Source organism: Rhinoderma darwinii, chromosome 3 (assembly GCF_050947455.1).
Source record: "Rhinoderma darwinii isolate aRhiDar2 chromosome 3, aRhiDar2.hap1, whole genome shotgun sequence".
In the NCBI taxonomy this organism is placed as follows: domain Eukaryota; kingdom Metazoa; phylum Chordata; class Amphibia; order Anura; family Rhinodermatidae; genus Rhinoderma; species Rhinoderma darwinii.
This window is the reverse complement of record NC_134689.1, coordinates 19412683-19439569: the sequence shown is the minus strand read 5'-3', so window position 1 is coordinate 19439569 and position 26887 is coordinate 19412683. Positions and strand designations below refer to the sequence as shown.

The window sequence follows — 26887 nt, the reverse complement described above, 5'->3', positions numbered from 1 at the left end:
ACGTGGCAGATTTGTTGCAGCTATTTCTGTGACGGTCTCATTCATCTAAATGTGGTTTTCAGAAATCCAGGCCTATGCTGCAGAAAAAATCCCATTCAGATGTATGGAAATAATTTTTTAGTCGCAGAAACTTTGCAACAAATCTGATGCATGTGAACATATCCTAAAAGCAAGGGAACAGACCTAAATGTTTCCTATATACAGTGTATTTTTTCTAAAGTTACAACATGAACATAACATTATTAGTTAAAAAGGGGTTATCCGGGGACCAAAAATGTCTTGGGATTTATATTTTTATGTGAAAAGAAGTCACTTACTAACGTGCTTTCATTTTTTTATTCTGTACTGAATCGTGCTGTTCAAACCCGGTGAAGTGGTGGTTCAAACCCGGTGACGTTTTGCCAGAAGTCCTGCAGTCTTCCTAATATTGAAGATATGCCGACACAGCCTGGCGCGACTAGGGGCTTGCTTCCTGTTCCGTTTGTGTATCGGCGTGTTATCAAGCGCATGACCTCAAAGTCCTGGCACTCAGCTCATGCCCTGCCCTGCCCTGAACTCCTGCCGACATCACTGGCCATATATGGACAGTGATGTCAGGGGCTCATTCTATGAGCGGAATCCGCGGCCAGGGGGTTGGCAACATTCGGGCCGGGGATTCCACTCCAGGAGGAGTAAATGGCAGAGCAGGGAGCAGCTAGTTTACTGCTATACCATAGTATTCAATTGTATCTGCATAGCAGATACAATTGAATATGGCAGTTGCCGGGACAGTAATTTGCCGGGACTGTCTTTGTAAATACGAGATAGTACAGGAATATTCGGGACTGTTGGCAACTATGCGAGCAAGTGGCCACCTCTCCATTCATTCATTTTGTGCCTGATTGCAGTCCCCAGCTGCCACCTCATCTAATGGGACACTGGTCGGGGGACGCCTGTTCTTGAGTAACGTGCGGGTCCCAGAGGGGGACCCGCTTCTATCAGACATTTCTGTCATATCCTGTGTGGAGTGCTTAGAGTTGCATGCCAGTCATAAAACATGTCTGTATATGCCTCTTAAAAAATTTGGCGCATCTTGGGCTGTGTATGCGCCACAAACTGAAATCTCCACTATAACTTATGCCATTTTCTGTTGTAAATTATAGTACATTTATCTGGCTACAGGTGACCCCAATCATGCTAACTTTTTAAAAAAAAATGTGTACAAATGAAAAAATTTGCAAAACAGGATGCACCAAAGTTTTCTACTTTACTTTTTTTTTTAGCCCCAAAAATTTGTGCAACTTAAATAATAAATTTCCTCTATTTACAGTACTTACACAGCTGACCGGCTGAGAGTGGGGACACAGGTGGGGATTTCCTCACGCTGCACCACCCGTCAGTGGCGGGAAAGCAACTAAATAATGTTAATGCTGAATAGCCGGGAGCGGAGGCAGAATTTGTCCCATGCTCTGCCATACAGCTGACCAATCCAATGTGTAAGTGGATACAGTGTACATGCTCCCAAACCAGGGTTTATGGAGATAGTAGAGTCAACACCAACTGCTTTAAACGTGTCGAAACCAGTGCTCTCTAAACGTCCAGGAGTCGATTGTATCCTCATGCCCACATATTATACATCTGTTGTATGGAAATGTATATAGTGCCGATAGACTTTCTTTACCGTACCTGTGACCGAGGCATGTTCTATCATCTGTATTACTGAAGAGAATACAGGATCGCACAAAGGCCCATTATGATGGCGCGCCTAAAGCTGCGTAATATGTACTATTTGTGTTCCCCCGTACAGGCATTGCTTTACCCCTAAGCATATCAATGCATTTGTAAAAGCCACTAAGAAATGATCAACTGATTTTTTTTTTTTACTGGCTGAATTCAGACGCTCTGTGTACTTGAGTGGGAGGTGAAAACATGAAAGTTGCTAAAAATAAAACTCATATAAATCAATAAAATTATAAAGAAAACAAAAAAAAAAAAAAACAACCCTTTATTATTGCATGTTTTTGGTACACCATACCCACACATGGCACCTGTCTCGATGAAGCTTGTTTAACCTCCTACACGTTGCTAATTTTATTACTCAGATCTAGGACTTCAGATTTCATCACGATTAAGTTGTACATTTTATCACTCAGAAGGTTAATATCTTTTTCTCTGTTCAGTAGATCAGATGCCAAAAGGCCGATCCTTAGAGACAGATCATTTACCAAAGCTTCCATATGAGCAAAGTCTTTCTTGATCGTGATGACTTTGGGCTTCAGTTCGTTGGCAAAATTTACCGCCTGTAAGACGTTCATTCTGTCGCTCTCTAGACTGGAGAGTTTATTAGAATTGTCAGTAAAATTGCCCCTGAGCTCCATCAGCCTTATCTTTATGAGATCTATTCTGTCCGAATTTGTAGACACAGAGCTCTTCAACGAGGTGATGCGGTCAATGCTTCTGGCCAGAGAATCACCGATATTCTGTACCGTGTTCTTCTCAACTTTGTCTAATTTTTTCTCCAACTCACTGACTGAATCCGTCAGGAAGATGACATCCGTCTCCATGCCGGATATCCTCCTTACATCTGTCTTTACAGTGGCAATCTTGGCGGAAACCTCTTTAGAGATACTTGTGGTGGTCTGTTCAACTTGGGAAATGGCCTGTTCAAGGGTGGTCAGGTTGACTTCCAGCTGGTCCCGTTTTCCAGAAAGAAGACTCGTCCATTGCTCAATATTGGCAATGTCTTTTTGCAACTGTTCCATCCGTTGAGTGATCTGAAGATCCTTTAGCTTTGCCACGGTCTGTGTGGTTTCTTCCATCTGAAATATAAATTTAAGGAAAGTGTAATAATTTTGGACACAGATTAATTTTAACGACTTTACCAAACTACAATACAAGGCACAGACTACACAGTGAAATGTTGTCACTTGTAAACCAGGTTGCTTGCCATGAGGTGGACAATGTGCCCACAGATCTTGAATGTCCCAGATGAAAATTGTGGGGCAGGTTGCGTAACCTGTAATGTAACAAGTCTTAGGGCTAGTTCACACAACGGATTTTGTGTGGCGGGTTCCGATGCAAAATCCGCCGCTAAACTATTCCTGCCGTTAGCAAGAAGATTCCTCCCACCTATTGACATCAATGGGAGGTTTGGGGGGGGGGGAGGGAGGGATCGACCGAAGATCAAGCAGGACGCTTCTCTTTCCCGCAAGCTGAAATAATTATATAGCAGGAAAAAACGTCCAACTCCCATTGAAATGAATGGGAGGCAGAATATTGCGGCGGAATCCAGCTCAAAATTCCTCCTTGTAAACACTACTTAAACTCCAACAATAAAGTTTTTAGTTTTAATCCACATGTATCTGGATATGTTGACTTCTTTCAGTGACTGGAGGCGATTGCATTGCAACAACCTACATGATAACAAACTGACTACCATCTCTGTGCGCAGGTTTTAGGCCAGGATCACGTACACAGTTTTGATTGCTGTTTTTGGCTCCGTTTTTTGAGCCAAACACAAAAGTGGCCACAAGAGAAAGGCGACACATCAGTCTTTTCTATATAACTTTCCTTAATTTTGGATCCACTTCTGGCTTTGGTTTAAAAAAAACTCAGCCAAAAAACGCACTAAAGGTGTGATCCCGACCTCAGTGTAAGGGTATGTTCACACGCAAACTCAAAAACTTCTGAAAATATCGAGCTTGCAAGGGAAAACCGCTTCTGATTTTCAGAAGTTTTTTAAGCCACTCGCGATTTTTGCAGTGTTTTTTACGGCCGTTTTTGGAGCCGTTTTCTATAGAGTCTATGAAAAACGGCTCCAAAAACGTCCCAGGAAGTGACTGGCACTTCTTTTTAGTGGACGTTTTTTTACGCGAACGTTTTTAAAAACGGCCGCATAAAAAAAACGGCCCGTCGGAGCAGAACACCGTTTTTCCCATGGGCAGATGTTTGGAGGCGTTCTGCTTCCGATTTTTCGGCCATCTTTCAGGCATTTACAGCCAGAAAAACGGACGAAAATAGGCCGTGTGAACATACCCTAACATTTTGGTCACATTGTTAAAGGGAGCAGAAATTGTGGCATAGATAGTTCTTCTTTCCTGTAATGGATGGAGCACAGATAGCACTGCCTTCCTGTCTCTTTCTTTAATTAAAGTAGGTACGGATAGTCTTCCCTTCCTGTCTGTCTCTGTAAATGAGGTTGGTACAGATAGTACTGCCTCCCTGTCTCGTTCTCTGTATATGATGTAGGTACAGATAGTACTGCCTCCCTGTCTCGATCTCTGTATATGATGTAGGTACAGATAGTACTGCCTACCTGTCTCGTTCTCTGTATATGATGTAGGCACGGATAGCACTACCTTCCCAATAGGGCTGGGCGATTATGACATAAATCAAAATCACGTTTAAATTGAGCATGTAACCGCGATCATGAATAATAAGCAAGTCTTGAGGACAAACCCCTTTTTGCATGCCATGCCCCTATTTGCATGCTACGCCATTGAATTATTATATATCCCCTGAGCCTGCTGTATATAATATATATAGTATAATGCCCCCGTAGTGCTCTCCACAAGTCTAATGCCCCCATAGCTGGCCCCACACAGCTGCAATAGTAGCTAATAAAATAAATAAATACATATTCACCTAACCCTGTTCCAATGACTTGTACCACTGCGTCCAACTTTCTCCCTGTAATTGATGTAGGTACAGATAGTACTGCTACCCTGTCTGCCTGTAAACGATGTAGGCACAGAAAGCACTGCCTTCCTGCAAATTATGTAAGCACAGATAGCACTATCTCCCTGTCTCTAGTTGCAGATGATATAGACAGATAACACTGCCTCCCTGTAAATGATGCAGGTACAGAAAGCACTGCAACACTGTCACACCCTCTAGATAAGAGGCCTCAAACATTTGGCCCGTGCCCCGCATGTGGCACCTGAAGCGGTCATCTGTGGCCTGCTGACAGCAGGAGAGATGAGAGCAAGCAGAAGAAGGAGCGCCGCAAACATCCCCCTGTAGATAGTGCCACGCCACACATACACCATGTGGACAACGCTACACCCCCCTCTCTATAGATAGCTTTATTGCGGCTGCCTCTAAGAGTGGAATCCCCAGCCAGAGCAATCTGGTCGGGGATTACGCTGATAAGACGAGGACTCTGACGTAACTGTCCATAAATGGACAGTGACGTCAGGGGCTCCTCCAGGAGAGGAATCCCCGGCTAAAGTACAGGCAACGCTTTGGCTGGGGATTCCACTCCTAGAGGGAGCCCCAATGGAGATATCTATAGGGGGATATGTATGGCACTATCTACAAAGTGGTGTGTGTGGCATTATTTACAGAAGGCACTGTGGCATTATCTACAGGGGAGGGTAATGTAATATTATATTATAGTAATGTAGTATTATTATAGTAATATAGTGTTATAGTAGTTCCAATAACTAATTGATTAACAATAATTTTGTATTGTATCAAATTTGAAAGTAATGCGGCCCGTCAACTTCACATTTTTCCTATATGCCTGGCCGAGTTTGAGACCCCTGATCTAGATGATGTAGGCACCAATAATAAAACAGTGCGATGACAGTCACAAGGAGAAGGGCCTTAACTGATTCCCGACCGGCCACAGTAAATTCACGTCGGAGCTTGCTGAGCTCTGTGCAGCGCCAACGTGAATTCACGGTGGGTGTTAAAAGCGCGATCCGGGTGTCTCAGAGTAGCGCTGACACCCGGATCGCGCTGTTAACCCCTGCCTCTGGTCCCGGAGACATGATCGGGACCTGATAGGTTCAGGTCCCGATCACGTGATCGCAGGAAAAGTTTGTTGTAGCAACAAACTGGAAAGTTTGTTAACCCCTTCCCGACATTTGCCGTACATGTACGTCATGGAAAGTACTGACTTCCCGCATCTTGCCGTACATGTACGCCAAATGTTTGGGACCGGCTCAGAAGCTGAGCCGGTGCCATCATCACCGGATCTCAGCTGTATCTTACAGCTGACATCCGGCTGTAACGGCGGGGACCGAAATTAGCTTAGATCCCCGCCATTAACCCCTTAAGTGCAGCGCTCAAACGCGATCGCTGCACTTAAGGTGTTTGCAGCTCATCGGAACCCCAGTAATGAAATTGCCGGGGTTCCGGTGGCTGCAATGGCAACCGGAGGCCTAATACTGGCCTCCCGGTCTGCCTAGCACCGAAGCCGGTCAAGATCCGCCCGGCGGCGGAGCCTGATCGGCTTCCGTAGCTGCCGGCAAGATGGCGCCGGGTCAGGAGTTGATCCGGCGTCATCAGCGGTGGAAGTCAGCTGTACTGTACAGCTGACATCCACCTGTAACGGCAGGAACCGGAGCTAGCTCCGATCCCTGCCATTAACCCCTTCGATGCAGCAATCGAAAGCGATTGCTGCATCGTAGCGGTTACTAGCAGATCGCCAGCCCTGACAGGCAATCGGGACTGGCGACTGCTGTTATGGCAACAGGAGACACAATGGTCTCCTGCTCTGCCATTACGGAAGCCGATTTAAGCCCCGCCGGGAGGCGAAGCCTAATCGGCTTGCTGTCAGTGAATGACTGACAGATCTAATACATTGCACTACATAGGTAGTGCAATGTATTAGAAAAAAAAAAATCTGACCGTTGGAACTTCAAGTCCCCTAGTGGGACTTGAGAAAAAGTGTAAAAAAAGTATAAAAAAGTGTAAAAAAAAGTGCACAAAATAAAAGTTTGAAAACAGTAAAAGTTTCAAGTAATCAAATAAAACACAATCCCCCTTTTACTCTTATCAAGTCCTTTATTATTGAAAAATAATAATAAACCATATGTATTTGGTATCGCCACGACCGTAACGACCGGAGGTATCAAAATATTATATTATTTATTGCACGCGGTGAACAGCGTAAAAAAAACCGTAAAAAACGTTACCAGAGTTTCTGTTTTTTGGTCACTTTGCCCTACAAATGTTAGAATAAAAAGTGATCAAAAAGTCGCACGTATCCAAAAATAGTACCTATAAAAACTATAGCTCGTCCCGCAAAAAACAAGCCCTCATACCGCTACGTCTATGAAAAATAAAATTAGTTATGGCTCCAATAAGTCAGGAAATAAAAAAATATGCAGTTGTGCCCGAGGGGAACATTTCTTCTGTTTGAAGAGGCGATTTTTCAAGGACCTAAAATTAGGGAACCAGGAAAGGGAGGGCCCAAACATATCCGCTGGAAGCGACTGTGCCCGTATTATACCAGGACAACACTTTCCCAGCAAAATTCCCCAAACTACAAAGGCGCGGAGTGTGGACCAAAAGGGCGATAAGAAATGACACCATTTATCAGTGCGACACCGGCCTGTGCGGAAAGGATTGCTTCACAGCGTAACACACATCTATGGATTATTTTATATACTCCGCCCGGCTTACATATGCCCTACATTATAAACGGAAACACCAGTAAGACTCCAAACAAAACTACTACCAAGCAAAATCCACGCTCCAAAAGCCAAATGGCATTTCCTCCCATCTGAACCCTACAGTGTGCCCAAACAGCAGTTTCCTTCCACATATATGGCATCGTCATACCCGGGAGAACCCTTTTAGCAATTTTTGGGGTGTGTGTCTCCAGTGGCATAAGCTGGGCACGACATATTTGCCACTGAATGGCATATCTAGGGAAAAATATAAATTTTTAATTTGCACCATCCACAGCGCATTCATTTATGGAAAAGACCTGTGGGGTGAAAATGCTCACTACACCCCTTAATAAATGCCTTGAGGGGTGCAGTTTCCATAATGGGGTCACTTCCCAGGGGTTTATTTTTATTATTTCACATCTGAGCCTCTGCAGTTGTGAACCAATACTTTGTAAATCGCCAAATTAGGCCTCAATTTTACATGGTACGCTTTCACTCCTGAGCCTGGTCGACTGTCCAGGCAAGAGATTAGGGCCACATGTAGGGTGTTTCTAAAACCAGGAAACACCGCATAATAATTAGAGAGCTGTCTCGTTATGGTGGCACAAGCTGGGCACCACATATTGTCCACATATCTGTGGAAAAAATCCCATTTTCACTCTGCAACATCGAGTTCACACTAATTTCTACAAAACACCTGCAGGGTTAACATGCTCACTACACCCGTAGGTAAATGCATTGAGGGGTGTAGTTTCCAAAATGGGGTCACTTCTGGGGGGTTTCCACTGTTTTGGGCCCACAGGCGCCCAGAAACCAATCCAGAAACATCTGCACTCCAAATGGCAGTCCTTCCCTTCTGAGCCCTGCCGTGTGCCCAAACAGCAGTTTATGACCACATATGGGGTATTGCCGTACTCGGTAGAAATTGCTTTACAAATGTTGGGTTCTTTTTTTCCTTTATTTGTTGCGAAAATGAAAAAATTTGCGCTAAAGCTACGTCTTATTGAAGAAAAAGGATTGTTTTTATTTTCACTGCCCAATTCTAATAAATTCTATGAAACATCTGTGGGGTCAAAATGCTCACTACGCCCCTAGATGAATTCCTCAAGAGGTGTAGTTTCCTAAATGGTGTCACTTTTTGGGCGTTTTCATTGTTTTTTCCCCTCAGGGGCTTTGCAAATGTGACATGGCCGCCGCAAACCATTCCTGCTCAATGTGATCTCCAAAAGCCAAATAGCGCTCTTTCCCTTCTAAGCCAAGCCGTGTCTCCAAACAGCCGTTTATTACCACATGTGGGGCATTGTTTTACTCGGGAGAAATTGCTTTACAAATTTTGTGGTGCTTTTTCTCCTTCAGTCCTTGTGGAAATGAGTAAAAATAAGCTAAACCTACATTTTCTTTGAAAAAATGTTGATTTTTATTTTCAGGGCCTACTTCCAATAATTTCTGCAAAAAACCTGTGGGGTCAAAGAGCTCACTATACCCCTAGATAATTTCCTCAATGGGTGTAGTCTCCAAAATGGGGTCACTTGTGGGGGGTTTCCACTGTTTTGTCTCCTCAGGGACTTCGTAAATGTGACCTGGCCTCCGCAAACCATTCCTGCTAAACTTGAGCTCCAAAAGCCAAATAGCGCTCTTTCCCTTCTCAGCCCTGCCGTGTCTCCAAACAACCGTTTATTACCACATGTGGGGCATTGTTTTACTCGGGAGAGATTGGTTTACAAATTTTACGGTGCTTTTTCTCCTTCAGTCCTTGTGGAAATGAGAAAAAATTAGCTAAACCTACATTTTCTTTGAAAAAAATTTAGATTGTCATTTTCAGGGCCTATTTCCAATAATTTATGCAAAAAACCTGTTGGGTCAAAACGCTCACTATACCCCTAGATAATTTCCTCAATGGGCGTAGTTTCCAAAATGGGGTCACCTGTGGGGGGTTTCCACTGTTTTGTCCCCTCAGGGGCTTTGTAAATGTGACATGGCCTCCACAAACCATTCCTGCTAAACTTGAGCTCCAAAAGCCAAATAGCGCTCTTTCCCTTCTCAGCCTCGCCGTGTCTCCAAACAACCGGTTATTACCACATGTGGGGTATTGTTTTACTCGGGAGAAATTGCGTTACAAATTTTACGGTGCTTTTTCTCCTTTAGTCTTTGTGAAAATGAGAAAAAAAATCGCTAAACCTACATTTTCTTTGAAGAAATGTTGATTTTAATTTTCACGGCCTACTTCTAATAATTTCTGTAAAAAAGCTGTGCGGTCAAAATGCTCACTGTACCCCTAGATAATTTCCTTGAGGTGTGTAGTTTCCCAGATGGGGTCACTTTTGGGGGATTTTGACTGTTTTGGCACCGCAAGAGCCCTTCAAACCTGACATGGTGCCTAAAATTTATTCTAACAAAAATAAGGCCCCAAAATCCACCAGGTGCTCCTTTGCTTCTGAGGCCGATGCTTCAGTCCAGTAGCACGCTACGGCCACATGTGGGATATTTCCTAAAACTGCAGAAACTGGGCAACAAATATTGAGTTGCATTTCTCTGGTAAAACCTTCTGTGTTATAAAAAAAATTGTACTAAAAATTTATTTCTGCAAAAAAATATGAAATTTGTAAAATTCACCTCTACATTGCTTTAATTCCTGTGACATGTGTAAAGGGTTAAGACATTTTCTAAATGCTGTTTTGAATACTTTGAGGGGTGAAGTTTTTAAAATGGGGTGACTTTTTGGGGGTTTCTAATATATAAGGCCCTCAAAGCCACTTCACAACTGAACTGGCCCCTGTAAAAATGGCCTTTTGAAATTTTCTTGAAAATGTGAGAAATTGCTGCTAAAGTTCTAAGCCTTGTGAGGTCATAGAAAAATAAAAGGATGTTCAAAAAACGATGCCAATCTAAAGTAGACATATGGGTGATGTTAATTAGCAACAATTTTGGGTGGTATAACTGCCTGTCTTACAAGCAGATACATTTAAATTGAGAAAAATGCTAATTTTTGCAATTTTTCGCTAAATTTTGGTGTTTTTCACAATTAAATACTGAACATATCGAGCAAATTTTGCCAGTAACATAAAGTCCAATGTGTCACGAGAAAACAATCTCAGAATCGCTTGGATAGGTGAAAGCATTCCGGAGTTATTACCACATAAAGTGACACGTCAGATTTGAAAAATGAGGCTCGGTCAGGAAGGTCAAAAGTGGCTAAAGAGGGAAGGGGTTAATATAACAAACTGGAAAGTTTGTTGCGACAACAAACTTTCCCGGGGACCGATTGCGGGTGCTGCAGTCGGTTGCATGGCAAAACCGGAGGCCATACAACAGCCCCCGGGTCTGCCATTCACGGCAGCCTATGACTACCAGCCGGAGGCCGGTCCTCATAAGCTTCCTGTCAGCGTGACTCTCAGCGTCACACTGACAGTTTATGATACGTTACACTACCTAGGTAGTGTAATATATTATAGCAGCGATCAGTGCTGCAGGTCTTCAAGTAAAAAAAAAAGTAATAAAAATGTTTTATAAAAGTGTAAAAACAAGTTATAAGTTACAAAAACAAAAAATGCTTTTTTTTTCCTATGATAAGACTTTTATTATAGGGAAAAAATTAAAATGTTAAAAAAAAAGTACACATATTTGGTATCACCACGTTTGTAACGACCTAAACTATAAAACTATAATATTTTTCCTGCACGATGAACACCGCAAAAAAATAATTAAAAAACAATGTTTTTTGGTCATCACCCCTCCCAAAATATAGAATAAAAAGTGATCAAAAAGTCGCATGTACCCCAAATTAGTACCAATAAAAACTAAAACCCGTCCCGCAAAAAAACAAGCCCTTACACAGCTTTTTTGACTGAAAAAAAAAAAAAAGAAGTTATGGCTCTCAGAATATGGGGACACAAAAAATAAATAATTTTATCGAAAAGTTATTTTATTGTGCAAACGCCACAAAACATTAAAAAACTATATACATATGGTATCGCCGTAATCGTACCGACCCGCAGGAATAAAGTAAAATGTAATTTATTGCGCACGGTAAAAACACTGTAAAAAAACATTGCCAGAATTTGTTTCTCTGCCAGTTAGCTTGCGAAAAAAATGAAATAAAAAGTGATTAAAAAAAAATATCACATCTACCCAATAAAAACGACGGATTGTTCCGCAACAAATAAGCTCTCAGAATGGAGCGACAGAAATTGTGCAGAGTGTCCAAAAGCGGATAAGATCGGGCGCCATTTATCAGTGCGACACTGGCCACATATCTATGAATTATTATTTATTTACCGCATGATTATACCCTCTTATTATGCCCTGATGTTCTCTGCCCAGCTTACATATGCCCCCTCATTATAAACTGAAATACCAGCAAAACCCCAAACAGAACTGCCGCCAAGCAAAATCCAAATGGCGCTGCTTCCCTTCTGAGCTCTGCCGTGAGTCCAAACAGCAGTTTAGTACCACATATAGGGTATTGCCGTAATCGGGAGAAGTAGGTTTACAAATTTTGGGGTGCTTTTTATTTATTCCTTGCAAATATTTTTTTTTTAATATTTTTTCAGAAAAAAAAGTAGATTTTCACTTTCACAGACAAGCTCCAATAAATATAGCAAAAGACCTGTGGGGTCAAGATGCTAACTATATCCCTAGATAAATTCCTTGAGATGTGTAGTTTCCAAAACCGTGTCCCTTTTGGGGGATTGCCACTGTTGTCACTGCAAGACCTCTTCAAACCTAAAAAAAGGAGGCCCCAAAATCCAGTGGGTGCTCCTTTGCTTCTGAGGCCTGTGTATCAGTCCTTTAGCGCACTAGGGCCACGTGGGATGTTTCTAAAAACTGCAGAATCTGGGCAATAAATATTGAGTTGCATTTCTAGGGTAAAACCTTCTGTGTTACAATTTTTTTTTATTACAAATGAATTGCAGCAAAAAAAAATTTTTTTGTCAATTTCCCCTCTACATTGCTTTATTTCCTGTGAAATGCCTAAAGGGTTAAGAAACTTTCTGAATGCTGTTTTGAATACTTTATGGGGTGCAGTTTTTAATATGGGATGATTTATGGGGTCTATCTAGTACATAAGGCCCTCAAAGCCGCTTTAGAACTGAACTGGTCCCTGTAAAAATCGCCTTTTGAAATTTTCTTGAAAATGTGAGAAATTGCTGGTAAAGTACTAAGCCTTGAAACGTCCTAGAAAAATAAAATAATGTTCAAAAACGATGCAAATATAAAGTAGACATATGGAATATGTGAAATAGTAACTATTTTGTGTGGTATTACTATCTGTTTTACAAGCAGATACATTTAATATTAGAAAAATCATAATTTTTGCAAATTGACTTTAAATTTTGGTGTTTTTCACAAATAAGTAACGAATTTATTGACCAAATTTTTCCACTAACATAAAGTACAAAATGTCACGAGAAAACAATCTCAGAATCGCTTGGATAAGCAAAAGCATTCCTGAGTTATTACCACATGAAATGACACGTCAGATTTGAAAAAATGGGGCTGGTCCTGAAGACCAAAATGAGCTCGGTCCTTAAAGGATTAAAAAAGATTCAACACTGCTTTGTAAAAAAAACTATTTTAAAAACCATGCAGAGCGGATTTACAAATAATTATTGGGCTTGTCCCCATCTTAGTTTTTGGTTATTCCTCACCAGCTACTTTTTTAGTTTCCACAGCAACAATTCAGACCCTCAGTCATACATTGTAAACCGATATAGTACCAGCACCCCACTCACAGCAAAATTCTCATATCCTTGCGCAGCGACTAACGAAAATGTTACATGTCTTTTTATCCTTAATATAAGATGGCTTCCATTGAGGGTGACGGTCATCGAGAGGGTACTTCCATTGTATGCATATATCTTACGGAGCTAATCTGGATAAGGCGGTGACCTATTCCAATATGGAGCCTTGGTCTTGATTGCGCTTGCGCACCTAACGTCTTCAGCGCATGCGCATTTAATCTATGCCGACTCAAAGCACGCTCGCTGTTGATTGGGCTTCAGTTCTTCAGACATGCGCAATGGGAAAGTAGGAACGCCGGATTCCTCGTGGGGTTAGTCGGAGGTGCAGGATATTATCGTAACAATGTCTTTAAATGTATACACGTTTTTACTTAATTGATATTTTATACTATACCTGATAGATCACATTGAATATACCAATCGTTGCGATTGCACAACTGTGTATTTTGTATATGGTGTTTGTATTAGCGGTTGACATAACATATATGAATTTTATTTCTGTATATCACTATATTTATATACTCTTTTAATACTAATTGTTTAACTATTGTTAATCGTGTAACGCACTGTAAATACTGGTCACTTTTTGCATTGTATTATGCTGGAGAAAGGCTCTGAGGAGCTGAAACGTCGCACGGGTGAATACATTGTTCAGTTTTGGATGTGCTGCCTGTCTTTGTCTTGCTTTTTATTAATAGGGTGTCTCACAAAGGAAATGTATGGTAAGCCACGGTTTCCCCTGACAATAACAGCTGATCGCCGTGGGTGCCAGGAACCAGAACTGCAATCATCAGCGGGGTGGCTATCTTTAGAGAAGGAGTTGTCTTCATGAGACAAGTCCTTTAAAGGGTAACTAAACTTTCAAAAAACTACTGGCATGTCAGATGTTTTGATTGGTGGGGGACCGAGCACGGAGACCCCCACCAATCGCTAAAACAAAGCAGCAGAAGCACTCGTGTGAGCGCTGAGCCGCTTCGATCCTGATCGGTTTTTCTCAGAAAGCCGATGTAACGTATACAGGCCCATAGACTTTCTATTGAGTCCGTACACCATTACATTGAGTTTCCGAGAAAAGCCAATCAGAAACCAAGCAGCTCAGTGCTCACCCGAGCGCTTCTGCCACTTCGTTTTAGCGATCCGTCGGCTCTCAGTGCTCGGACCCTCACCGATCAAAACTTCTGACATGTCACTATGACATGTCAGAAGTTTGTTGAAAGTTTACTTACCCTTTAAGATCAGTGGAAGTCCCACGTACAGTGTCCATGGATCTGACAATGCCTGTACACTGAATGTATACTCATGCAGAAAGAATATGAGAGTCACCGAGGCATCCCAGCAAAGTCACACAAGAAGATCCTAATTTTATAAAAACTTTCATATAAAAACGGTGGAACCTTCTGTCTAAAAGTGACAAAATTTAAATTGCATTGTAATATTATGTAGAATCCGGATTGCATATGATTTTTATAGAAACCTATGGGGGGAAATTGCATACAATTTGCAATTATTTGAAGAAATACCAACATTTTTTGCAATCGCAATATGGTGGTTGTGCGAAATTGCACATGTATATGCATCTTTATAAAACTTTATATAGGGACACATTAGATGCAGTATCGTACTGCATTAGTGGAATAATCCTTCCTGTTTCGACGCCGTGGATCTCTCCAGTTTTTATCTATCGACAACTTTTTTTTGCAAAACTAGACAGACATTTTGACAGGTTGTTGAGGCGTTTCACCAGCTCCCAGTGACAATCTGCTCAGTGTTCAGCGCTCCATTCCCGACTGTTTTCCCTTACAGAAGAATGGGAGGTTTTCATTAGTAATTCATCTGGTCTGTCATTTGCCCTTGAGCTATTTTTATGGACTATTTTTTGGAGAATTTGGAATGGTGCCAGAAAAACCAAAGTTTTTAAATCGCGATTATCTCACCCTGCTAAATCATAGGACTATTAGCGGAAAACTAGATACAACTGGGGAATCAGTGATGTCGTACCTGCTGTCTTGCGATGAATTATGCAGCTATGCCAAATAAATATTATTCAAATAAAACAAAAAGTACAATAAACACTTGCAAACATGTTTGACTTATTTTATTGCACTGATGGTACAGAATATGAAAAGGAATGTAACATATTTGCAATGTAGAAAAATAGGTGTTTAGTGCATCTAAAAAAAAAAAAAAAAAAAGAAAAAAAGGAAACAACTTTGCAATTACCCTTAGGGCCTGTTCACATCACCGTTCAGCTGTGCTGTCAGTTTCACTTTACGTTGCAGGGTTCACCCGACGGAACCCTCCGACGGAACCCCGGAACGGAAATGAACGGTGATGTGAACAGGCCCATAATTAAAAATCTATCGTTTTTTGTCTACAGCTCCTATGCAGACCTATAGGTCTTCATGGTCACAGACTACAAACAAACCCTGCGTAGTCTGATCCTGCAGTCATACTTCCATCTATTTTCTACATATCTACTGAATGTATGTTAGCAAGAAGTAAGGGACAGATGGAAGGGAGTATATAAGGTTTGTTTGTAGTCTGCTACCATGGAGACACACAGGACTAGAGAGGAGCTGTATACACAAAACGGTAGGATATTTTTAATTAAGGACTATTTGCAAAGTTGCTTCTGTTTTTATTTTTCGTGCATTGAAAACACATACCCTTTTAAAAACATGCCCGGATTTAATGGTTGGAGATATTTTTCTGTATATACCTTAGGATGGGGCTACATGGCGACAGAAAATCTCTTACAAAATGCAACTAATTCCAGACAGTTTTTTTCCCAATAACTGGAGTGGAACCGTGACCACGATTTACTGTGATTTTCTGTTGCAGTGGAGCCCAACCTTAAAGGAACATACCTGGCAAAACTGAGGTCAACTGTGTTGTGCCTAGAGCAGGGCTTGAGGGACGGAGGAGGACTTCTATCTTTGGTGTTCTTTGAATCCGTGCCATGCCCCGCCCCCGTCAGCCCTGCACTAGGCATAACACAGTGTATCAGTTTTGATTGGAGTGTTGCTTTAAAAACCCAGATTCAGACTACCATAACTGTAATGGTGCAACATCAGGACTTTCGTGTCAAATATATGGGGCTTGGCAAAGTATAACTGCCTCACACACCGAGTTAGAAATTAGGGAAATGTCCATGTATTTCATAAAGTGGCCTACTAAAAAGAAACGATTAGATATATTATATTGAAGTAATGCCATACAACGTGACTGAAGGAATGAGAGTTTTAAATGTGCCAAAAACAGGTAATAAAATAAATCTATGTAGAAGAGGACAAGTTAGCAGTGTCAAAATTCAGCACAAAAGCTTAAAGTGAATGTCAACCCTTGATCATAATCTTGTTTCTAAATAGATCCAAACTTCTGTAACGTAATACTATATGTTTATAATAAAAAAAACAGTATGCAATAAGCTCCCCCTAGTGGTTGGTCCAGGTAGCAAGAATTGTAACATTTATCTTTAGGAGTATTCAGAGGTTTTGGTGCTACGACCGCTATAAAGGTATATCAAGAAATTAACCATCACAGAGTGATGGATCTAAAAAAAACATGGTGTTAAAAAGGTGGACATTTACTTTAATTCTGAAATATTGGCGATATTGTTCATATAAGGGTATGTTCACACGGCCGATTTTCGGGCCGTAAACGCCCAAAAAACGGCTGAAAAATTGGAAGCAGAACGCCTCCAAACATCTGCCCATTGATTTCAATGGGAAAAACGGCGTTCTGATCCGTCGGGCCGTTTTTGGAGCCGTTTTTCATTGACTCTATGGAAAACAACTCCAAAAACGGCCGTAAAAAACGCAGCAAAAATCGCGAGTGGCATAAAAAACGTCTGAAAATCAGGAGCCGTTTTCCCTTGAAAACAACTCCATATTTTCAGACGTTTTTGACTCAGCATGTGAACATACCCTAATACTTAATTTCTGTACGGCATCCCGGTTGGAGGAAAGCGTCTTGTAGTCACTGGTAGTGGCTTGATATGCGTTCCTTCCTTTAAATGGAGACTCGTCAGTAGAGACATATATAGAAGTGCAAAGTTGGTGACGCTTATACGGAAGCAAAAAAGGCTATGTTCTCGCAGAAAGGGTTCGGTTGGTGTTTTCTGGCTGGGTCCATGGGTGGGCATCAACTTTCAGTGGCGTGTGATACATGCCAGGCCACGTAAAATGATTAATAAAAAAAAACCCAAAACATAAATTTAACTCTTATCTGATTCCTTTTCTTCCAAAAGAGATTTGTCATCAATTCTTGGCAAAATTTTTGCTTTCTCCTTCAAAACAGAGACATCATTTTGCAGTTTTAGAATCGTGTTATCGTACTGCATCCTTTCCAGTGCATGCTGGATCTCCAAAGTCTCGGTGATGATTTTTAGCAAGTTGTCCTCTGTATTGAACACCTGTTCAGTCAATGTATTTACCTTTTTGTCCAGGTCCTGCATCTCATTTGACACCTTAAGAAGACTACGTATGGCGGTGTCAATCGTTGGCAAATTCTTGATGCATTCCGTCAGTTTAGGCTGGAATTCAGCCATGTTCTCTCGTACCTCTTGGTTCATATTGGCCAAATCACTCTGCTCCTTTTCCAACTCCTTGATAGCATTGTCATCCCAGTCTAAAACCTCAGAAATACGTTGAAGATCATCATCTTCCTGTGTTTTCACGGTTCTAAAGTTTCTAAGTGTCCCCGATTCAAACTCTTTAAGTTTCTCGGAGAGCTGATTAAGGGTTTGGTCAGCAGAGTTGACCTTCAAGGTCATCTGGTTATGGAAAGACTTGGCTTCGGACTTGACCGAGTTGGTTTCGAAGTTCATCTCATCGAGACTCTTCTTCCACGTATCAGTAACATTTTGGAACCGCAGGTTAACAATCTGCATCTTTTCAGAGAGTGAGCGCTCACGGGCTTGGATGTGGTCAATATCTTTATAGAGGCTAGTCAACTGCTGCTGTAGGTTGCCCACTAGAGAAGATGATGATGTTGCTTCTGCTAGGACCTCATCAGTAGACACGAGCTGCAAAAAAAGGTCCATGTACTTAGTGGAACACAACGTACTGGATGAAAGAAATTCATAAACACAAAGTGTCATCATGAGGAAAGACTATATGAGATTTCCTTCATAATAAGACTGCACAGTCAGCTTGCACCAATATTGGTTTATGAACATACAATGACTTCTTCAAGGATGGGTAGACATGAAAGTGCAGAATGTGAAAACCTAATACACTTGACCGAAGGAACGAAAGAAAAAGATTAACAATTAAGAGTGTTATTGGACCTTCAAGTGAAATGTCGTTGTAGAGCTGCATGCAAAGTGAGGTTACGTGCAACAGTGGAGGGGTCCACACCAATGGCTATAACTCGCAGCTAGTTAAGGAGGAGGTTTTTGGCCTTGTGACTCATCCGTACTCCGGGATCAAATTGTGACCGTGATAAAAATGACCAATCCCATGTCAATATCTTTAGTGGTGTTGGCTCATGAAGATAACCCGTGTCCATATGTCCTATTAAGGCATATAAACATCATAGGAGGTGGGGGTCCCTGCCTGGGATACTCTCTCTAATAGCCAGAGTGGAGAGCCCCTAACAGAGTAAAATCCAGCAGACTCTAGCCTGCCATTTATTACATGGTTGCACATTAATTTGAATAAGCGGCGTGTAATACTACATTTCCCCTGTAGTGGCCACTGCAAAAGGAATGTGTGACTGCAAATTCAGAAGCCGGATCCACATAGATCAGTTGATCGCTGGGCCAGTTTCATTTGTAAAAAGGGTTACCGTGGTGAGACAATCCTTTTAAGTTAGTCTGGCCCAGAGACCAAGCTCCGCTGAAATCTTTGGCGCATATTGCGTTTTTAAAATGTTTATTATTGCAAGTAAACCAAGAATTGTATAACAAATGGATATGACATTCAATTGTCATCCCTACAGGCCGTAGCAATTACGTACAGCGATCATCGCACTTTGTGATGACGGTAGCTCGCAGTACAATATGGCGTTTTATTGCTTATAATGTTAATCTATGGTGGTGTAACGAAATTGAACGTGTACATGCTGTTTCATGCTCCCACAATTTAGGGTTGCAAAAAAAAATCCAACATTTTTATTGCACTTCTTCACCCAGCTTTCCACAAACCAGAATTAATCATTGTAGAGTCAATCTGAACTTTGGTAAAGCTGGGAGGTAAACTCTTCCCCACCCAGTCCTGCTCACATCCACTCGAAATGGGTGTACGGCTCATTACTGGGTGTCAGAGCCCCCCATTCTAGAAAGCCATGAATCTGCGTGATCAGGACCTGATCAGGATAGGTAAACAATTCCATTCACTGACAGATAGCAAAGATTTGGAAAATTGTGAGGAGTTCATACATAAACTATATCTGAACATTGAATTATACAAGGATTAAGCCTTATTTACATAAAACCGGAAGCCTCCTTTAATCACCTTTCTTCTATACCCGTAAATGTTTTATACCTTGGGCCATCTAATAAAACAAGGAGAGGAAATTGTTGTCTTCAAGAAAGACTCGGTTATATATATATATTTCAGGAGCTACAGAATCCTTCGTCTGCGAGATGTCACATCTCTTGAAACCTAATCAAGGCCTCATGTAAGATTTATAAAGAATGGACTCCTGCAATTGTCTCAGTGTGAAGAAATAGGACACAGTCTTTCCATCTCACAGAAGAAGCGCAGGAAATTCCCCGGAACGCGCTGACACCGATTTACCGTAATTAAAATTAATGAATCATTATGCTTGGCCTTCAAGCAGAAATACAATGTGGCTCTGTGACGCCATGAAGATCATGACCAGCCAAGTTAGGTAACATTCCTGCTCAGGCAGCGTGGGGGCGCTGTGGTTTGAACGGCTGACTTGCAACGTTGGCACCTATCTTATAAGCCTTTTGTAAATTAGTAGAATTGCCGCCACATCGTATGAGCCATCGCAGGCTAGGTAAGTGCTGATGGCAAAGAAAATTTACCCCCCCACCCCACCAATCACAGCAATAACTTCCTTTTGGTCGTTTAATATGTGCATATTAATGAGTCATTAAATAATTAATGGTTATTTAAAGTGAATGCCAGTCCTTGAAATATATATATCTTTTTTTAATCCAAAAATAGTTTAAAAATTGTGTGTAGATTAATTTCTTAATATATATATTAGTATCGGTCGTAGCTCCAAACCCCCGCGTAGAGATAGACCGCTAGAATGTTGTTTTCATTGTAATGTCTACGCAGCAGCTAGAAACTAAGGGGAAAAAACCACGTGGGAGCCTATAAGCGCTACAATTTATTTGCATTTTAGTCGCCATCTGGAGTGCTGAAATATACAACACTATTTTAGAAGATTGGACAGGATAAAACCATGCATTTTTTTTTACATTAGGTTCTGTTCACACTGGGCGTCATTACATCTGTTTTTACAGGATAAATGACGAATATGACCGATGAATTATTATCAGTTATGATCCATTGGACGGATCTGTGCTAGGGTGAACAAAGCCTTATATTAAAGGGGTACTCCCAGAATATCCACAGGATAGGTGATATGTGTCTGATCCCTGGGGGCCCCACCAATCACTAAAACTTTGAATGGATGCCACTCCATTCTGAGTCTTCGGGACTGACGGAGACAGCGGAGTACAGCACTTGGCTGTTTCGGTCAGTCTCATAGACATTTAATGGAGCTGTATGTCGCGCCATTCAAGCTCCTCCTCACTTCGTGGTGTACAGTGAGGAACAGGGAACACGGGACCCCTGTTCTAGTAATCAGTGTGTGTCCCTGCGGTGGGGGCCCCAGCGATCAGACACTTACTACCTATCCTGGGAATGCGAATTCTGGGAATACCCCTTTAAATATATTAGCCCCTCTTAAAGTTCCTGCCCCCTTATTTGCACAAGTTCTCCCCCAAGTGGTCACAGCAGCTCAGGATGAATAGGCGGTGCACATTTGGAGAGCATTATATATAGTGAAGTAGTCCGAGCTACATTATTGCATGGAAAAGATAACGGAAATAAAAAGATTCATCAGTTCTAAATGACGGTCATAGAAAACAATTCTTTGGGACAAATGGTATCGGTATTACCACAAGGTAATCTATAAAGAGTAAGTAAGGAGACAAAAAAACAGGCTGATCCACGTAAGCTCCTTATTAACACTGACCTCTGTTTTATTTCCTATGACGGACTGCTAGTGAGGTCAAACGCTAAAACAAACACTTTAGAACAGTCATCCCCAACCACCCGGCCGCAGATCATTTGGTACCGGGCCGCGGTATCTGTTATCCGCCCCGGTGGCCGCAGGGAATACCGGGTGAAAAAACGCACTAATCCGTGGTGCAGTTTTTCGCCTGGAATGTCCACTGCGGAAAACGGATGAGCATTTAGCCGGCCTCCTGGAGTGACGTTTCATGCCAGGAGACCGCAGCAGCCTGTGATTGGTTGCAGCGGTTGTCACATGGGATGAAACGTCATCCCAGGAGGAAGAACACAGACTTCTGGGTAAGTATATGTTTTTTTTTTTATTCCACCGCAATAAACGCAACAACCGTTATTTGTTGTGGGTTTTACCTCCCCATTGAATTCAACGGGGGAAAACCCGCAGCAAATAAGAAGCGTTTATGCAAATACAATTGACATGATGCAGAATATAAAACTCTGCAGGTCAATTTCTGAGCGGTTCTTCCACTCGCTATTTATGAAGTGAGTAGATGAGATTTATTTGATCTCATCTACTTTGCTGCTACTGTATTATGCTATGGATTCTCCGCAACGAATTCTGTTATGGAAAATCTGCGGTATGTACGCAACGTGTGAACTGACAATAACCCCCCCCCCCCAACCGCAACCCCCCGCTGGTCCCTGGAAAAAGAATTCTTGAATGAAGCTGGTCCTTTTGGTGCAAAAAAGTTTTGGGCACCCCTGCTTTAGAACATGTGTACAATACTAGGAATGCAACAAAGAAAAGAAAAAAAACAACAAAAATGCAATAACAAAAACTAATATGCTATAAACTATAAAAAAAAAAAAAAAAAAATGGAAAAAAATAAATAAAAAAAAATAAATATCGATCAGCGTTTTCTGTATAGCAGAGGACCATGAATGAGATTTCTCCAAGATCAGGAGTGCATCTTGAGAACAATTTTTTTTTTTGTTTAAGTAGTTTTCCGGTGCTTTGGTATTGATGGCCTATCCTTAGGACAGGTGTTCTACATCAGATCGGTGGGGGTCCTTCTCTTCGCACCCTCAACTATCAGCTGAGTGAAAGGGCCACAATGCTCTAGTCAGCGCGGTTTTCCTTTTATTGTTTACTACGCGCAGCGCTGTACATTTGATAGCGGCTGTGTCTGGTACTGCTGCTAGGTACTATTCAAATGAACGGGACTGAGCTGCAATACCAGCCACGGCCGCTCTGAAATGTACAGCGCTGTTTCTGTTAAGCAATGGAGGGGACCAGAGAGCCGTGTCCCCTTCACTCAGCTGATCAGTGGGGGTCTGACTCCTAGCACCCCCAAAAACTAACTTGGTGAAGGGGCCGCAGCCATCAATAACAAAGTCCCGCAAAAGCCTTTAGGTCTAGTTCACAGAGTTTCTTGGCGCTGTTTTTGATACGGAAACCGCGCCATAAAATTGATTGATTTCAATGGAAGGCGGAGGAGTTTTTTCCCAGCGAGCGGAAAAAAATGCTCATGGGAAAAAGAAGAAACATGCTTTTTATTCCCGTGTTTCTGTCTCTGACCTCCCATTGAAATCAATGGGAGGCAGAGATAGTGTTTTTCGCAGCGTTTTATGCCTGCGGCTCTTAGTGGCCGCGGCCGAAAAACGCCGCAAAGAGAGTGCAAAAAACTCAGTGTGAACATACCCTTAAGGTTTTCTAGGGTTTGTGAAGACATACATTTAGTGTGTTACATGCAGAACTTGCTGCAGATTTGCAGTGGATTTAACCCTATGAACTGAACAGGGTGAAATCTGCGGTGAAAATCCACAGTTTCTCCGAAATGTAATGAGCATGCCACGGATTTCAAAATCTGCAGCCTCCTCATATTTCCGTGCAGAATTTTTCAGATACATGTGGATGGGGTTTTGTAAACTTTTGCAGATTTGTGATGCAGAATCCGCACTGCAAATCTGCAGCAATGAGATTAGATACAGATTAATGAATATCTAAGCACAAAAATTATTTTTTTTTTAGAATAAGTGTGCTTTAGGCTAGGGCTACATTGTGAAATTTGGTCACAAATGTTGCGGTAAAATCTCGGAATTACCGCAATGGGAACGAATGTTCTGAATGACATTGTGACTATATTTTGCAATGGTGGGAAGGTTGCCTGTGTTTCCCATAGAGAAACAAACAAACAAACTTAGGTCGCAATGTTGCCAGGCTTTCACCGCAACTCGTAGTCGACTATAGTTGCCATGTAGCCTTAAGTGTATATCATAAATAGAAAAACAATAACATTTATTCCTAGGAGGATAATTTTCTAATATACTTCTAGTGCTTTATCTGAATATAGACATAGATAGATATAGACATAGACATAGATAGATATAGAGATAGATAGATATGAGATATGAGATAGATAGATATGAGATATGAGATAGATAGATATGAGATAGATAGATATGAGATATGAGATAGATAGATATGAGATATGAGATATGAGATAGATAGATATGAGATATGAGAGAGATATGAGATATGAGAGAGATATGAGATATGAGATAGATATGAGATATGAGATAGATATGAGATATGAGATAGATATGAGATATGAGATAGATATGAGATAGATATGAGATATGAGATAGATATGAGATATGAGATAGATATGAGATATGAGATAGATAGATATGAGATAGATAGATATGAGATAGATAGATATGAGATAGATAGATATGAGATAGATAGATAGATATGAGATAGATAGAGATATGAGATAGATAGAGATATGAGATAGATAGATATGAGATAGATAGATAGATAGATAGATATGAGATAGATAGATATGAGATAGATAGATAGATATGAGATAGATAGATATGAGATAGATAGATATGAGATAGATAGATAGATAATGAGATAGACAGATAAATCTAGATTGGGCCCCTTCCTGCTACAGAGCCCCTACAGTGTCACCTACCTTTAGGATTGGGCCTGGGGCTCAGCATCAGAATGGGGCACATTTTGATTTCACTATTGTCCCCTATTATATAAAACCCTTCTACCAAGACTGACTGGAACAAATAATGAAATTACCTTTCCAAAGATTTGGCCGACTTTTTCTTCCAGCTCTTGCAGCGCTGATGACCCGGACTGCAGAGACTGGTACTTCTGCTCCAGGACAGTGAAGTTCTGTGACTGCTGTAACACAATCCTAAAATGTGGAAATAAATATTAATGATGAGTAATAAAGCACGTCAGACCCATAAACATGCTAATATAACACTAAGGAGAGTATAATTAACATGTTAAAGGGTTGTACCATCAGAACTCCCGTCCATGTGCCTTACTAGGGCATATGAACATTATAAAAGGGGACCCCGAGTCACGACCCCCTCTATGAGTCAGAGCCGTGAACTGCAGGGGCTTTCGCTCTGGCAGACTCTGACTTTTGATGTACTACATGACGTGGACAGAATTTTTTTCCAATAGAAGTGTTTGAGTGGCCCTGCAGGGGCTGCGGAACTGCCTGGCTGGCCGGGGTAAAATCATCTGGGTGACGTGGGTCTGACCACCACAGCAGATCTCATTTTAAATAGGTCGTCACATCAACTTTAATAAGGTTACCAGTAAGCACTTTGTTTATCGAATCGCTGGGAGCCCCACCAATCGCTAGAACGGGGGATCTCTAACCCCTGGTTTCTCCTAACTGCACGCCTTGCAGTGAGGCAGAGCTTGAATGGAGTAGTGGTCTAGCATGTGCCCGCTGCTCCAATTAATGTCTATGAGAATGAAGGTGGGGCCACCAGTGATCAGAAAAACATCACCTGAGGAAAGGAGATAATAATTAAAGCAGTTGTAGCAGAATACAAAATAATCACCTATCTACAGAATAGGTGATATTTTGCTGATCACTGGGGTTCCCACTGATCGTTAGAACGGGGTCTCGAATCTCCTGCGCATCCTCGCTGCTCGACCGCCGTGACTTCATTCACAGTCTATGGGAATGGCGGAAACAGTTGTGTATAGCGCTCGACTTGGGGTTTTAAAATCCCCGTTCTCACGATTAGTGGGGGTCCCAGCGATGAGACAATTATGACCTGTGGATAGGTGATTATTTTTGATTCTGGTACAACAGCTTTAGTAATTCTGGCCACTTTTAGGGCTTATGCACATATTGTACCTGTATTACAGACCTGTGTTGTACAACCCGTATTTCAGTGCCCATACTATACCTATAATTTTATACTGAAGCACTTTGAGGTTTTTTTCATATGGAATCTCATTACAGAGATATTTGGAGAATACGGTGCCTCCTTGAGTGGCTACGACTCTAAGTTCTTATTCACACAGTGCAGTTTGGGATTTTTTTAAACGCAGTTTTTAAAGCCACTACCAGGAGTGGATCGGAAAGAAAAGGGGGATGTATATAGGAATTCTACATCAATTATAATTTTTTTTTTTAATCCATTCCTGGTTGTGGCTTCAAAAACTGCACTGTGTGAATATACCCTTATACAGATCTGTGTGGACTCGGTGTGCAGTGCACACAGCAATGCCCAATACATGAATCCTAAATAAAGGATTGACAATCAATACACTGGAATATAGGTCAAGGGGGCATTTATTTCTGACCAGCATATACTTGCACCCTGAAATGTTACGGAAGCTATTGATTATGTCTGTTATATCATTACAGTACGTGCCACACTTACCACGTTAATGCCACACACACTGCCAGGCATAATGAACACAGCAGCGTCCGGATATCAAGATACGAAGATCCGCTACCAGCCGCTGGAGAGTGATCCCTGTTCTTCCTCGGCTTCTCATCCTGAGGCCGCGGTCCAGATCCTGCGCCATTCTTCTGTCCTTCCTTCAACTCCTTAGTGGATGCAGAACCTCCTTTCTTCCTTTGCTTCGCTTCACTAGACATCATGGAATTTCCTCTAGCAAATAACTATATCTGTATAAAAGGACGGTGACATCAGAACGACCAGCAGGCCTACAGCATCATTATAGGCAGATAATAGAGGTGCTGGCTAAAGTTCTGCAAACTTTTAAAAAAGTTTTTCAAGTTTCTAAAAGTTTGCAAAGGGAGTGCAGTAAAAAAAAAATAAAGAAAACTTTGTTGCTATGATACAGTAAATGGCGGCATGGAGTCTTGGTTATTAACCCCTGGTCAACTCCCAGCTTTTACTGCAGCAATCCCTCCCTGTCTATGTGGCAGCCAGACTGATTCGCACAACATCCACTAAGCAGCTGGGATGAGAGGGCTACGGGGGCACGTTTGAACCAAACTTCCTTTCTTTGCGTTTGCAGCTCCGTAGGGCTATATACTAGATGTGCAAAATGATTTCTCGGGCATTTTGTGTCTCCTCATCAAGAACGCTGCGTTTCCTGCCAGACTATACAGTTTCTATAGTAACTAGCAGCTTATATAGTCATTTTTCCAAGTGACTTGATATAACAGGTCACCTGAAAGTAGACCGTGTCTAATACTTGTACATATTATGTCCGCACGACAATGCAAATGTTATTTCTATTTTTATTTACGTTTATTCATTTAGTCTATTCTTTTTAAGA

At 41.5% G+C, this 26887-nt stretch overlaps 1 protein-coding gene across 2 annotated transcripts; it reads right to left on the bottom strand.

Moving 5' to 3' along the window:
- Positions 1 to 1968: 1968 nt before the first annotated feature.
- IKBIP (IKBKB interacting protein) lies at positions 1969 to 26712 on the bottom strand. Of its 2 annotated transcripts, none has more exons than XM_075856076.1 (3): positions 26017 to 26705; positions 24398 to 24515; positions 1969 to 2798 (listed from the first exon to the last, which is right to left on the bottom strand). In XM_075856076.1, exons 1-3 carry the CDS (start codon positions 26238 to 26240, stop codon positions 2055 to 2057), a joined length of 1086 nt encoding a protein of 361 aa, XP_075712191.1. In that variant the 5' UTR covers positions 26241 to 26705; the 3' UTR covers positions 1969 to 2054. The 2 variants fall into 2 exon arrangements, with proteins under 2 accessions (XP_075712191.1, XP_075712190.1); XM_075856075.1 differs by lacking the exon at positions 1969 to 2798 and adding an exon at positions 15246 to 18149 and having other exon boundaries at positions 26017 to 26712.
- Between the last annotated feature and the right edge of the window lie 175 nt (positions 26713 to 26887).